At 40.9% G+C, this 16,280-nt stretch overlaps 1 protein-coding gene across 2 annotated transcripts; it reads right to left on the bottom strand.

Moving 5' to 3' along the window:
• Positions 1–1,436: 1,436 nt before the first annotated feature.
• On the bottom strand, positions 1,437–10,504 carry LOC135098177 (uncharacterized). 2 transcript variants are annotated; one of them, XM_064000426.1, is made up of 5 exons: positions 10,375–10,504; positions 5,601–5,818; positions 4,738–4,889; positions 3,730–3,817; positions 1,437–2,385 (listed from the first exon to the last, which is right to left on the bottom strand). In XM_064000426.1, exons 3-5 carry the CDS (start codon positions 4,866–4,868, stop codon positions 2,377–2,379), a joined length of 228 nt encoding a protein of 75 aa, XP_063856496.1. In that variant the 5' UTR covers positions 4,869–4,889; positions 5,601–5,818; positions 10,375–10,504; the 3' UTR covers positions 1,437–2,376. The 2 variants fall into 2 exon arrangements, with proteins under 2 accessions (XP_063856496.1, XP_063856495.1); XM_064000425.1 differs by having other exon boundaries at positions 1,439–2,292.
• Positions 10,505–16,280: the final 5,776 nt, after the last annotated feature.

The following is a 16,280-nucleotide window of genomic DNA, read 5'->3' on the forward strand; positions in this document are numbered from 1 at the left end:
CATCATCATAATTCTCATCATTATCCTTAACTTTCTATTCCTCTTCCTCCTCCTCTTCCTCCTCGTTCTCCTTTTCCTCCTCTTCATCATCATTATCATCTTCTTCTCCTCTTCCGCCTCCTCATCATTAAAAATTTGTTCCTCTTTCTCCTCCTCCTCCTCCTCCTCCTCCTCTCTCTCATCTCCTCCTCCTCACCATCATCATCACAATCATCATAATCTCCATCTTTCTCATCACAATCACCACAACCTCCTCCTCCTCCTCCTCCTCATCATCACCACCACAAACACCACCACCACCACCACCACCATCATAATCTATTTCCGGTAATACTGCAGTACAAATGTCTCCCAAACATCCTACACGCATCATCATTTCTGTCTATTCCAGGTCACCCAAGCAACACTTCTCTCTTCTCTCCAACTCTAATGATTCTGTCAGCACTGCCTTGTTTTACCATCCTTTCGTTGACATTCTGCTTTCCTCACTGTCTGTATCACTGGTATACTGTATACTGTATACTGGTATACTGTGCCCTGCGTATGTCAACTTACTTCTTCAATGCACTATCACCATCAAGAAGCGGGGTTGGGATTTGCTTAAATGGACATGCCGTGACTCTCTATATATGACGAGGACAGACGAGACTACGAGTGAATATACCGGGTCAGCTTTAGTCTCTTCGTAAGCTATTCAAACGAAACACTCCTCTTATTTGTTCGGGAGCTTACCAACTTAGGAAGCGTTTTTGGTTGATAGCTTACGAAAAGACTGTGGAATTGACCCTTTTGCCTTACCAGTTCTGTTTTCGGTACTCCCCCAAACGAAAAGCAGTGGGCAAAGTTGATTGTGGAACCTGATGACGGCTAAAGCACTTTTGTTGGTTAGCTAGCAAGAGGAAAAAGGGTGACTCTGGAACTGGTCTGTCAGCAATAAGGCGGTAGTTTGAAGGGTTAGACTGGATGGGGACGATAGGTGGAAATAGGTAGGTGTGTTTCGTACAGGGACTGCCACGTGCAGACCTGATGGCTTCTTACAACTTTCCTTATTTTCTTATGTTCTCATGTTCTTTTAAGGAGGAGGAGGAGTGGTCAGACTTTCTCGCCTTCCACCTCCCTGGAATGCGTCTTCTGAGCGTCTGTAACCCTTTCACTGTTATTTGACACATCTTTTAATCACTAACCACTCCGAGACATATTTTCTTCTAAATTGCAAAATCTTTTTTTTTAATGCCTTCCCTTTCCTGTAGATGCTTATGAGAAGAACATACACTGTTTTCAGTGTTGTGAATTGTTGCATACCGCAGTGGAAGGGCAGCAGGGTGTTGCGTCATGGCCTTCCCACTTCCCAGTCTTCTTATCTTGACTGGTGCGAGGTCGTCACGGTGGCCTGTGCTTTTACTGACGGCATGGCGTATTTCTTCACTCATTACATGGTCTAGGTAATTAATATTCAGGATTTATGTTTATTACACCGGTGCGAACAAGACAAAAATTTTACGTTTCACAGTTTTGATAAAGAATAATTCGAGTAGGTGGGAAATATTAAGGAATTTTCTATTACATCAATGAAAATAAATAGAAAAATCGTTAAGTACATTTTTTTTCTTAGGAATAACATATTTTAGTCTATTTCTTTTCAATATATTTTAATCTTCCTTTCTGACATTACCTATTTTTTTTTTCCTTTCCAGAAAATAATCCCTCGAAATTCTTTTTACTCCTTAGTGGTTTAACTGAACGATTCCAAATAATTTCTTTATATATATTTTTTTTTTCATGTGTGTGTGTGTGTGTGTGTGTGTAGGTAAGTAAGTAAAGTTTATTGCTTTATAATATTAATACAAGAATTACTGTAACATTTTAATTTTGTAGCAAAGTGTGTTGAGCCGCAGCTCGTGCAGACTTGCTTGAGTTGAGCCATTGTCACACAGAGAGCAATCACGCTTTGATGTGAATGATCGTTTTCAAAGATATACATAATCACACACAAAAAGATATAAATTAACGTTAATTACATGCATACACATACATACACATTGTTACCATCAAGCGGGTGAAAGAAGTTGTTGTTGTGCAAGTGAGTTTGTCATTGAGGAAGGAAAGGAGCTGGAGGTGAGGGCGAGGACCAGGACGAGGCCTAAGTCAGCGAATGTCTTGTCCGGTTGGTGTTGAGATAATGTTGATGTAAGGAGATGAAGGATGCTTGCTGTGACATGAGGCTGAGATGAGGCCGGCCTTAACGCCGTCGCTAATGGATAACGATGGACAGGGCAGGAAGCCAGGCAGTAGCTGAGGACGACAGGGACACTTTGCTGAGGACACTCGTGCAGGGAGGACGTGTGTCGGTGCAGAGACAGAAGTAGATAGACCTACCTAGAGCACCTGTCAGAAAGGGCGTGCGCGTTACTTAGCGATTACCCAAGACCCAAATACGTTTTGACCGAATTCAAGCGGATCCAACCGGATTCAATCGGACTCAATAAATGATTCGCATCATCATGTAGGTCTGAATCAACCTTTGCCGCCTGCTGGCGGTAATACACACACACACACACACACACACACACACACACACACACACGTATACATATACACACACATACACACATACATATACTTACATATACACTTAAGCATACATACATACATATACACATACATATAAATACACGTACATATGCACACATACATACATACATACATACATACATACATATACATGAGTAATATAACTGGAACATTTGTGGGAAACAATAATAATTTCAACAAAAATAATAATAGCATAATGACTTACAGAATTATACTTCTATTTAGATATAACACATTAGTAATAGTAATTAGTGACATTATCTACAGCAATAAATGAAGAAAAAAGATTGAGTTACAATTGATATTATATATTTTATAAGATAATAAATGTTTTTTTTTTTACTTTTTTTTTAATATTTATATAATTTTCCTTCTTTCATTTTTTTTTTATCCAGAGATAAGGTGTTAAATATTCTTGGAACAAAACTAATAACATTTTTTCTAAATAATTCAGTTCTGAATGTTGGACAAACTAAATCTAAATTACTACTTCCAGTATGCTGAGTACTTTCTATGAACTTAAAAACAGTGTTTTGTCCTATTCTTTTGTAAATCAGTAGTAAGGTAAAAAAAAAAAAATATGAATAGAGTAAAAATCAAGAATATTTAATGAAAAATAAAAGTTAGCTGTCGAGTCCATTTTTTTTTTTTTCATGAAATAAATACACCAAAAAATTTTATTCTGAATTATAATTAGCTTTGAGAGAAATGAATGCCATGTACTGGCCCAGATAGGCACACAACATGTTCCATCTTTTAAAGTTAATTTTTCATATTCATCTTTAAAGCTTTGAATGTTCCATGTGTGTGTGTGTGTGTGTGTGTGTGTGTGTGTGTGCGTGTGTGTGTGTGTGTGTGTGTGTGTGTGTGTGTGTGTGTGTGTGTGTGTGTGTGTTATGCCTATTGCACATCTACATGACTTTATTTTTACTTCTATTGAAGTTGGACAGAAAATGAAAATTTAACTTTTTGTATTACTTGTGTTTTTGTCAGTAAACAACAACAACAACAACAACAACAACAACAACAACAACAACAACAACAACTACTACTACTACTACTACTACTACTACTACTACTACTACTACTACTACTACTACTACTACTACTACTATTACTACTACTACTACTACTCACATATGTATAGGTGTTAGCGTTGACCATACTGTTTGATGCGGTCTCCCTGAAGATTCTTGGGTCATTTCTCAACAACCTGAAGGCTTTCCTGGTGGCAGATTGTGCTGCATTACAATCAACACATCATCAACAATATCATCATCAATATTTTCATTCATTTTCAACTTCTTTTATATCACTAGATCTGTCACGTCACTATTTACTTTTTGTAATGTCATTATTCTATCAAGTACTTTCCAGCTCTCCTACATTTCCTCAACAGTTTCATATTTTTCCTATTTATTTATCCATCTGTTTATTCCTGTCCTTGTATTTCCTCCATCCATGCTCCAACCCTCTGATTCTTCCCTTGTCCTCTTCCTCTTCCTCACACACTCCATCACTCCATCCTCTATCTGTTTCCACCTTGAATGTTCTAATTTTCTTTCTCTCATCTTGTCTCCTTCACATACTCCATCCTTCATTTATTTCCATCCCTGCATGTTTAAGTCTTCTTATTCCCTTCCTATCCTCTCCCTCACACACTCCATCACTCCATCCTTCATTTGTTTCCATCCTTACATGTTCAAATTCTCTCATTCACCTCTTATCACTTCCGTCACAGACTCCATCACTCCATCCTTGCCTGCTCTTATTCTCTTATTCTCTTCTCATCCTTTCCCTAGCAAGTTCCAACACACTTACACTTCAGTGGAGGTCAAACTCTCTAACCCATAGCTTTCAACACCCAGCCTGCACATTCCAAACACTGTCACACATCCCTCCTGCCTCCCAAACACTTTCACACATCCCTCCTGCCTCCCAAACACTGTCACACATCCCTCCTGCCTCCCAAACACTGTCATACATCCCTCCTGCCTCCCAAACACTGTCACACATCCCTCCTGCCTCCCAAACACTGTCACACATCCCTCCTGCCTCCCAAACACTGTCACACATCCCTCCTGCCTCCCAAACACTGTCACACATCCCTCCTGCCTCCCAAACACTGTCACACATCCCTCCTACCTCCCACAGAAGGGTTTCACATCCCCTACTACAGTGCCCAGCATTCCTAGAAGTCCTATCTTGTCTTCGAATGTTCTGTAGTGCATGGTCTGGATCCCACCGAGGTACACGTGGCATTTCTGCTCCGTCATGTCCAGCAGCTGCTTTCGAACCTGTGTAGGAAGAGGTGGTGGTGGTGTACTTTTCCCTGTGATGGACGTGGAGCTGGTGTTTCCAAGAGTGGTTTTCTTTGCAGTGTTGTCAGTGAAAGGGAATAAAGTTGAAGGTTAGGTTTACTTGAGTGTCTGATATCCTAAGACTTTTAGTAATAGCAGGTGGTGATGGTAGGAGTAGTGCTGCAATAATAATCCGTCTATCTATATGCCAGGCTGCCAGTCCCACAGGAGGTGGTCCAGGCAAAGCACCACTCACTTATATACATATCATTAAGTAGTAGTAGAAGTAGTAGTAGTAGTAGTAGTAGTACTAGTAGTAGTAGTAGTAATAGTAGTAGTAGTAGTAATAGTAGTTGTGGTAGTGGTGATGTTGGTAGTGGTGGTGGTGGTGGTAGTAGTAGTAGTAGTAGTAGTAATAGTAGTAGTAGTAGTAGTAGTAGTAGTAGTAGTAGTAGAAGTAATAGTAGTAGTAGTAATAGTAATTAAAGTTATAACACCCAACTCTTCATCTCTTTCATCATCTAATTCTGTACACCATAAAAAAAAATTAACCAGAGAAAATGCAGTTTGAATTGTGTGGTCTCTCTCTCTCTCTCTCTCTCTCTCTCTCTCTCTCTCTCTCTCTCTCTCTCTCTCTCTCTCTCTCTCTCTCTCTCTCTCTCTCTCTCTCTCTCTCTCTCTCTCTCTTTCTCTCTCTCTCTCTCTCACCTATGCAGGGTCAGCAATATCAATGACAGGCGATGTCATCCCATCCAGGTAGAGCACACCAGTGACAGGAGTTGTGCCTTGTATTTCAATGTGCTGCACCTCCCACCTCTGGATGACGTCCAGGGTCACTCGCTGCTTTTCGCTGATGGCCCGAAGGGTCCTTCTCCTGGTGAACTTTGTATGGAAGTCCTTCATAGCAAGAGTAAAGTCTGTTGTAGCTGTAAGAGAGAGAGAGATGTGTTGGCTTAAAATGTAAGAAATAATGCTTCTCTTTATATGGATAAATTATTTTGTAGCTATGTTGACTTTGTAAGGATTTATTTTATTTTTTTTCTAGCTGTAAGAAAGATACTATTGACTTGAAAAAATAAAGAATAACATAATTCTGGTGTAGCTGAAAGATGCAACTGACTTCAAAGGCACAGAATGTTTCTCTCTGCGAATAACAACAACAACAACAAAAACAACAACAACAATAATAATAATAATAATAATAATAATAATAATAATAATAATAATAATAATAATAATAATAATGAAAATAATAACAATAATAATAATAATAATAATAATAATAATAATAATAATAATAATAGTAATAATAATAATAATAACAATAATAATAATAACAATAATAATAATAATAACAATAATAATAATAATAATAATAATAATAATAATAATAATAATAATAATAATAATAATAACAGTAACAATAACAACCTCTGGTCTGGAACTGTATCTCTAAATAAGCAGGCGTTCCCTTCTTCAATTCAAATTCTTGCGACTGCACAACTTCAAACTGTAGAATCAGTATTTTAACTTTCCTGACTCTGATGATGAAAGTTATATGATTGAGGTTGCAGTTAAGTAAGTTGAGAAGCTGAACAGATAAATACTAGTACACCACCTGTCTGTCTGTCCGTCTTTCTGTCAGTCAATCAGTTGATGGGGGACTGGTGGAGAGAGCAATCTGTGTTTGTCCGGCTTTCCATCACTCAGTCAGTCAGTCAGTCAGTCTGTTGATGGAGGACTGGTTGAGAGACCAATCTGTGTCTGTCTGTCTGTCTTTCAATCAGTCAGTCAGTCTGTTGATGGAGGACTGGTGGAGAGAGTAATCTGTGTCTGTCGGTCCGTCTTTCAATCAGTCAGTCAGTCTGTTGATGGAGGACTGGTGGAGAGAGTAATCTGTGTCTGTCCGTCTTTCAATCAGTCAGTCAGTCTGTTGATGGAGGACTGGTGGAGAGAGCAATCTGTGTCTGTCTGTCTACGTGATGCTTCCCTCCGCTGTTTCATTACGTAGACAAAATACATGAACAGGAAATATTAGTTTTAATTATTAATGGACTGGTGTGGTGCTGGTGGTGGTGGTGGCGACGGCATCAGCAGTATTCAGGTGTCATATCTGTAACGTAATAGGGAATGAAGGTAATGCGTATGCGATGGCAGCTTGAAGGTAACAATGGGGAGTTTTCATAACGAGTGGTTGTCAGCAGGTGGCAGCACAGACACACACTCTTCTCTCACATACAAGCAATATCAGATATACCTACACTGTTATTCTGTTTACATGAAGATGCAATGGGCTTATATAATATATTTTTCTACGTAATCCCTTCTAAGTAGTAACACAAGTAAACTCAAACTCTTTTCATTTACCTAAGTTGATTTTCTAGTGAATCGGCATTTAGATCTATTTGGTCATCTTAAGATTTCCAAATGAATACACTCTTGATTGGAAACGTCTTAATCTAGACGACAGTAAACATAAAGGCAACATGTCTGTGACAGTCAAAAGTCCAAAGTACATACATCTCCTTCCTAGTTTATGGAAACGGCAATTTTAATAAAAAGAACTGGCACCTCGAGTGTCCTGGCGATAGTAATGCTGTATCTCTAACCAAAACAAACACCTGACTCGGCCGCGCTGGTTGAACTTAAGAAACACGTTGTTGGACAAGAAGCTGAATGTTGGTGCGGTGCCCATCTCCACTACGCCCTAAGCAATGGATTACGGCAGCTGGACACTACAGCAGCAGCAGGATCGCCTGAGAGATGTTTGTTTTGCTTCTCAATTACTTTGCCTTGTCGCTCGCTTCGTGAGAGGGATGCTAAAATACCCACAAAAAAAAAAAAAAAAAACTAGAGCTATATATCACGATGTTAGTGAGTAGGTTGTGTCATGCTATATAGTACAGTGTGATTGTTTATTTATTTATTTTTTTTTCATCGTCCAAATCAATAGCTTTTATACTAATAATATGCTTTATTTAAGATAATGCTACCAGTTTACTCGATAATCTCAAAAAAAAAAAAATTATTTGACCACATTCTGTCAATATTAACCATACCGGACATTGAAAAGTCGATACATCATTTCAATAGTTTCATGATGATCAATGTTCTGTGCATCTTTACGCACCTGGGATTTACTACAACAATATTCTAGCTCTTTCCTACAGTTAGATGAGCAGCAACGACATCTAGCGGTTGAGTTCCAAAAACTCCCCATTGCATTAGTGAATACAATAGGTAGAGATTTCAGTGCAGTGTTGAATGAGAGACTGTGTAAATGGATTGAGACAGCTGGAGTGCTGGTGAAGAACAGAATGGTTTTCGTGTGGAAAGGAGAGCTGAGGACATTATATTTGTGGTGAATGAAGTGACTGAGTAGAAAAAGAAGAATGGGGATGAATTGTACCTAGGTTTTCAGGATATAGAGAAAGCTTATGATAGAGTGAACAGAGAAATGCTAGAGTCTTAGAAAAGATTGGATTGAGTGCAAAGATAGTTAACATAGTGCAAAGTATGTATGTGGACACAAGAGCTAGATACAGACTAGGAGACAGAAACAGACTGGGTGAAGACTGAGAGAGGAGTTAGGCAGGGCTGTATATTGTCACCAACCCTTTTTTAGCTTGTATACAGAGGAGCTAGCAGCCAGGATGAGAAGAATGAATGTAGGGGTAAGTGTGGGGAATGATAAAGTATGTGTGCTTCTTTATGCAGATGACGTAGTTGTTACGAGTGAAACGGCAGATGAGCTTCAAAGTTTGTTGGATGTGGTGGATGGCTATGGTAAAGACTTTGGAGTAAGGTTTAGCAATGAGAAAAGCAAAGTGATGATTGTGAATAGGTCAGAGGATGAAAGTAATGTGGTATGGAGACTTGGAGAGAATGAGTTGAGACAGGTACAAGAATACAAGTACTTAGGGATGTGGATGAGTCCTAGTGGGTGTGCAAAGGCAAAAAATGAAAAGATAAGTATGGTAAACCAGTGGGTAGGTCGATTGGGAAGCGTGGCAAGGATGAGAGCAAGTAAGTATGATGTGTTGAGAGAAGTGTGGAAGAGTGTGGCTGTGCCATGTATAATGTATGCTATGGATATGATTGCATGGAATGAAAGTGAAATTGAGAAGTTAGAAGTGGACCAGAATAGAGTAGCAAGGATAGCACTGAGTGCACCGAGGTGCACAGCAGTTGAAGCCTTGAGAGGTGACATGGGATGGAGCACCTTTAGAAAAAGACTCACAAAAGCCACACTTAGGTACAAGATTAGGCTTGAGAGAATGGATGATACAAGAATAGCAAGGAAGGTGTACCTGTGGAATGAAAGTGGAAGCAAATGAAGAATGAAATGAAGAGGTGCATGAAAATGACAGACAGGAATGGATTGCAAGTTGTGTGGGCGATAAGAATGGCTGGGAGGAATCAAAATGAGCGTGAATGGGTGGTAACAATAGGAGGCAGAGTGGGAGCCGAATGGGATGTGAGAAAATGGAAGAATGAGATAGACAAAGAAGTGAAATGTGTGGGACTGAATGAATGGAAAAATGAAATGGAAAGAAAGAAGACCCTGGAATGGTACAAGGAGAAAGAGGCTCCGAGGTATGAAAAGTGGTATGATGGAAGCCTGGGCGGTGATCTCTTCCGAGCGAGGGCACAGTGTATGGATGTGAATGCAAGGAGTTACAGGTGGCCTGAGTCCCGCAGCAAAGTGTGCCAGATGTGTGACATGGGAGAGGATGAGACGGTGGAACATATGGTGCTGGAGTGTGTGCAGTATGCCAGAGACAGGAATGAGATGATGCAAGTGATACTGACTGAGTTAGGGCATGATAGGAATGAAAGAGTGGAGAAGACAGGAAATGAATGAATGGTGTTGTTGCTGTGACTGTGTAGAGAGGCGAATGAAAGGATGATTGAGGCGGTGAAAGAGTTTCTGGAGAGAATGTGGCGTGCCAGATGTAGGAACAATTAGGATAGAAGATGCTGTTCGTTTCTCTTTTTTTTTTTTTTCCTCTACAGGAGTTGCCGATCCAAAGGGTGATCCTGAGCCAGGCTGTACCATCAAGATCAAGACGGTGACTGGGAGAGGTGTGGGTGTCTGATAGTGACGAAAGAATGTCCTTGAAAGCACATGATAGTGATAGTATATTCAAGGCCATAATCTTTACCTTCTATCCTTCGCTGCCTAATTTCCCACAATCCCTCACGACTTTTGAGAGAGAGAGAGAGAGAGAGAGAGAGAGAGAGAGAGAGAGAGAGAGAGAGAGAGAGAGAGAGAGAGAGAGAGAGAGAGAATGCATGTTTTGCCTCCCACAAATGTAAACAAACGGTAACAGTGTATTTCCCCCCATTTCTCCCACTATTTCCTCCCCCATCACCTCAACACAGGGAGGGGAACCATTAGGCAACCATTAAAAAGCAGCAGGAACGCGTGACGGTTGAATTTAATGGAGATATGGGTAAAAGAATTAGACTCTGCACTTACACTTAGAATCTGACTGTTGTGGCGTCGACCTCAAAATGTCGAGATGAGTTTATTTGTATTTATTATTAATTTTGCTTTCTAGTGAGATTTTATGTTGTATTTTGTTGATATTAATTCTGCTGTGTCCCCTCTAGCCTCTTGTATCCCGCGTCTCCAGGTCCTTCTTATCCAGGATTTCAAAGGGGGCAACTTCAGGGCCGTTTGCTCCAGGACTGTAGGATATTTATGCAATAAGGTGTGCAATATCTGTATTTATTTATTTACTCATATTTTTGTAATGTATACTCTATTTTTATATTTTTGATGCTTTACCCTAAAGTCTTTGCCCAAGGGGTGGGTGGCAAGGTCCGTCCTCCTCCTTTGTTGTATTTCATTATTAATACAACAACAAATGTATCAGTCAATCAATCAATCAATCCAGGGCCGTCAGAGATCTGCTAATTACTTACTGGCAAGACTGAAGATTACAACTTGTTTTGCTGGTCATCCTCTCAACTTAACTGGTCTTACCTAATGAATACAACAATAATTATATAAAAAAAATAATAATAATATTAATAATATGCAATAATCTAGCAATACAGTTACTATAGCTCATTATTGAAATTCTTTGAGTTTTGAAACAAGATAGAAATTATGTTGTATAAGGTATGTGCATAAAAGAAAAGAGAAAAAAAACTGAATTGATCTTTGACTTTTATTTATTTATTTATTTATTTTATTTATTTATTTATTTATTTATTTTTTTTTTTCAGTGCACCACATACATATTCCTTCATGAAGTTTTTCATATGAATATGAAAAGGTTTGGGCGACTCATGCGTTCAGATGCCACCATTGACTGGGTCTTCGGCTTCACACGGATTCGTTATGTTCATTTATTAAAGCTTCCAATAAAAGACCGTTATTGTTAGCACTTATAATATGAAGAGAGAGAGAGAGAGAGAGAGAGACTGACCAATGTCCCCTCCTCCTCCTCCCAGCTGTGTGTGTGTGTGTGTGTGTGTGTGTGTGTGTGTGTGTGTGTGATGAAATGGAGGCAGGATCATAAAATTAAGATGAATTAATGCAATAATATCTTTTATTTAAAATAAAAATAATAATAATAATAAGAAGAAGAAGAAGAAGAATTATAATAACAGTAATAACAATAATGTTACAAACGCATACAATTTAAGTAAGAGCCGTGAAGCAGAGCACAGGAGCAAGCAGTGACCTTGAAAAATCCAGAGTGACCTTGACAAGTAACCTGTTTACAAATACTATTTCTGATTAAAGCCCCATTCATATCCTTCCACAAAATGCTATAGTGGACATCCTCAAGGAAGAATAAGAGAAAGAGATAAGAAGAGAAAAGAAGGGGGAGGAGGAGGGGAGGAGGAATTGAGGAGGAAGAAATCAAAGTAATATCACTTTATTTACAAAAAACACAAGATTATACATCCTCCTCCTCTTCCTCCTCCTCCTCTTCCTTCATAGATGAGGTGGAGGTGGAGGTGTTTGTTACAGAATAGGTTCCCCTACTTTAATAAACCACAGAAAACGGATTTCACCTTGTCAACCAGCACCTGTCGCCTTGTCTCCGTTTTCTCTCTTTTTCTTTTCTTTTTTTTTCTTTTTATATGTAGGAAAGACACTGGCCAAAGGCAACAAAAATCCAATAAAAAAATCTAATAAAAAAATGGCCACTGAGATGCCAGTCCCATAAAAGGGTCAAAGCAATAGTCAAAAATTGATGAATAACTGTCTTGTAACCTCCCTCTTGAAGGAATTCAAGTCATAGGAAGGTGGAAATACAGAAGCAGGCAGGGAGTTCCAGAGTTTACTAGAGAAAGGGATGAATGATTGAGAGTACTGGTTAACTCATGCGTTAGAGAGGTGGACAGAATAAGGGTGAGAGAAAGAAGAAAGTCTTGTGCAGCGAGGCCGCGGAAGGAGGGGAGGCATGCAGTTAGCAAGATCAGAAGAGCAGTTAGCATGAAAATAGCAGTAGAAGACAGCTAGATATGCAACATTGCGGCGGTGAGAGAGAGGCTGAAGACACTCAGTTAGAGGAGAGGAGTCGATGAGACGAAAAGCTTTTGATTCCACCCTGTCTAGAACAGCAGTATGAGTGGAACCCCCCAGACATGTGAAGCACACTCCATACATGGACGGATAAGGCCCTTGTACAGAATTAGCAGCTGGGGGATGAGAAAAACTGGCGGAGACGTCTCAGAACACCTAACTTCATAGAAGCTGTTTTAGCTAGAGATGAGATGTGAAGTTTCCAGTTCAGATTATAAGTAAAGGACTGACCAAGGATGTTCAGTGTAGAAGAGGGGGACAGTTGAGTGTCATTGAAGAAGAGGGGATAGTTGTCTGGAAGGTTGTGTCGAGTTGACAGATGGAGGAATTGAGTTTTTGAGGCATTGAACAATACCAAGTTTGCTCTGCCCCAATCAGAAGTTTTAGAGAGATCAGAAGTCAAGCATTCTGTGGCATCCCTGCATGATATACGAGTATTTACCTCCTGAAGGGTTGGACGTTTACGAACGTGGAAAAGTGCAGAGTGGTATCATCAGCGTAGGAGTGGATAGGACAAGAAGTTTGGTTTAGAATATCATTAATGAATAATAAGAAGAGAGTGGATGACAGGACAGAACCCTGAGGAATACCACTGTTAATAGATTTAGGAGAAGAACAGTGACCGTCTACCACAGCAGCAATAGAACGTTTAGAAAGGAAACTTGAAATGAAGTTACAGAGAGAAGGATAGAAACCGTAGGAGGGTAGTTTGGAAATCAAAGCTCTCTGCCAGACTCTATCAAAAGCTTTTGATATGTCCAAGGCAACAGTAAAAGTTTCACCAAAATCTCTAAAAGAGGATGACCAAGACTCAGTAAGGAAAGCCAGAAGATCACCAGTAGAGCGGCCTTGACGGAACCCATACTGGCGATCAGATAGAAGGTTGTGAAGTGATAGATGTTTAAGAATCTTCCTGTTGAGGATAGATTAAAAAACTTTAGATAGGCAGGAAATTAAAGCAATAGGACGGTAGTTTGAGAGATTAGAACGGTCACCCTTTTTAGGAACAGGTTGAATGTAGGCAAACTTCCAGCAAGAAGGAAAGGTAGATGATGACAAACAGAGCTGAAAGAGTTTCACTAGGCAAGGTGCAAGCATGGAGGCACTGTTTCGGAGAACAATAGGAGGGACCCCATCAGGTCCATAAGCCTTCCGAGGGTTTAGGCCAGCGAGGGCATGGAAAACATCATTGCGAAGAATTTTAATAGGTGGCATGAAGTAGTCAGAGGGTGGAAGAGAGGGAGGAACAAGCCCAGAATCGTCCAAGGTAGTGTTTTTAGCAAAGGTTTGAGCGAAGAGTTCAGCTTTAGAAATAGATGTGATAGCAGTGGTGCCATCTGGTTAAAATAGAGGAGGGAAAGAAGAAGAAGCAAAGTTATTGGAAATATTTTTTGGCTAGATGCCAGAAATCACGAGGGGAGTTAGATCTTGAAAGGTTTTGACATTTTCTGTTAATGAAGGAGTTTTTGGCTAGTTGGAGAACAGACTTGACATGGTTCCGGGCAGAAATATAAAGTGCATGAGATTCTGGTGATGGAAGGCTTAAGTACCTTTTGTGGGCCACCTCTCTATCATGTATAGCACGAGAACAAGCTGTGTTAAACCAAGGTTTAGAAGGTTTAGGACGAGAAAAAGAGTGAGGAATGTACGCCTCCATGCCAGACACTATCACCTCTGTTATACACTCAGCACACAAAGACGGGTCTCTGACACGGAAGCAGTAGTCATTCCAAGGAAAATCAGCAAAATACCTCCTCAGGTCCCCCCAACTAGCAGAGGCAAAACGCCAGAGGCACCTTTGCTTAGGGGGATCCTGAGGAGGGATTGGAGTGATAGGACAAGACAAAGATATGAGATTGTGATTGGAAGAGCCCAACGGAGAAGAAAGGGTGACGGCATAAGCAGAAGGATTAGAGGTCAGGAAAAGGTCAAGAATGTTGGGTGTATCTCCAAGACGGTCAGGAATACGAGTAGTGTGTTGTACCAATTGCTCTAGGTCATGGAGGATAGCAAAGTTGTAGGCTAGTTCACCAGGATGGTCAGTGAAGGGAGAGGAAAGCAAAAGCTGGTGGTGAACATTGAAGTCTCCAAGAATGGAGATCTCTGCAAAAGGGAAGAGGGTCAGAATGTGCTCCATTTTGGAAGTTAAGTAGTCAAAGAATTTCTTATAGTCAGAGGAGTTAGGTGAGAGGTATACAGCACAGATAAATTTAGTATGAGAGTGACTCTGTAGTCGTAGCCAGATGGTGGAAAACTCGGAAGATTCAAGAGCGTGGGCACGAGAGCAGGTTAAGTCATTGCGCACACAAACGCAGCATCCAGCTTTGGATCGAAAATGAGGATAGAGAAAGTAGGAGGGAACAGAAAACGGGCTACTGTCAGTTGCCTCAGACACCTGAGTTTCAGTGAGGAAATGAAGATGAGGTTTAGAAGAGGAGAGGTGGTGTTCTACAGATTGAAAATTAGATCTTAGACCGCGAATTTTGCAGAAGTTAATGAAGAAAAAGTTGAGGGGGGTGTCAAGACACTTAGGGTCGTCGACAGAAAAGCAGTCCGACCTGGGGACATTTATGGTCCCCTCCCCAGATGGGGACTCCGAGGCTGGTGTAGGAGTCGCCATGATGATTTTAAAATTTTTGAGTGAAGGGTTTGTGTTTTATTAGATGCTTGTAGTTTTGTGTGGAGGAAGAGAGTTGTCTTTAGAGGGCAGGCTGTGACTGCCCCCTTGTGTTGTGAGACACAAAGGGAAACGTTCAGTGAGGTCACAGCTGGGTTTAATGATAAGTTCACAGCACCCCCTGAACAGTGCTTTAGACCTCACTGGGAGTAATTATCGTTTCGGCAGGTGTCTACTGCCTCCTTCTGTTCCCTCGATGCAGTTACAACGAAAGGTTTAGCTCGATGCAGCCACAACGAGAGTGTTGCCTCGATGCAACCACAACGAGCTTGCTCCTTCGATATAACTACAACGAGATTGTTTTTCGATGCAGCCACAACGAAGGATTTGGCTCGATGCAACTGCAACGAGATTGTTGCCTCGATACAGCCACAACGAGCTTGCTCCTTCGATGTAGCTACAACGAGATTGTTGCCTCGATGCAGCCACAACGAAGGGTTTGGCTCGATGCAGCCACAACGAGATTGTTGCCTCGATGCAGCCACAACGAGCTTGCGCATTCGATGTAGCTACAACGAGATTGTTGCCTCGATGCAGTCACAACGAAGGGTTTGGCTCGATGCAGCCACAACGAGATTGTTGCCTCGATGCAACCAGAACTAGCTTGCTCCTTTGATGTAGCTACAACGAGATTGTTGCCTCGATGTAGCCACAACGAAGGGTTTGGCTCGATGCAGACACAACGAGATTGTTGCCTCGATGCAACCAGAACTAGCTTGCTCCTTTGATGTAGCTACAACGAGATTGTTGCCTCGATGTAGCCACAACGAAGGGTTTGGCTCGATGCAGACACAACGAGATTGTTGCCTCGATGCAGCCACAACGAGCTTGCTCCTTCGATGTAGTTACAACGAGATTGTTGCCTCGATGCAGACAAAACGAAGGGTTTGGCTCGATGCAGCCACAACGAATGGTTTGGATCAATGCAGCCACAATGACATTGTTGCCTCGATGCAGCCACAACGAGCTTGCTCCTTCGATGTATTTACAACGAGATTGTTGCCTCGATGCAGTTACAACGAAGGGTTTGGCTCCATGCAGCCACAACGAGATTGTTGCCTCGATGCAGCCACAACGAGCATCCTTTGATGTAGCTACAACGAGATTGTTGCCTCGATGCAGCCACAACCAAGGGTTTGGCTCGATGCAGACACATCGAGAT

Source organism: Scylla paramamosain, unplaced genomic scaffold (genome assembly GCF_035594125.1).
Source record: "Scylla paramamosain isolate STU-SP2022 unplaced genomic scaffold, ASM3559412v1 Contig49, whole genome shotgun sequence".
In the NCBI taxonomy this organism is placed as follows: domain Eukaryota; kingdom Metazoa; phylum Arthropoda; class Malacostraca; order Decapoda; family Portunidae; genus Scylla; species Scylla paramamosain.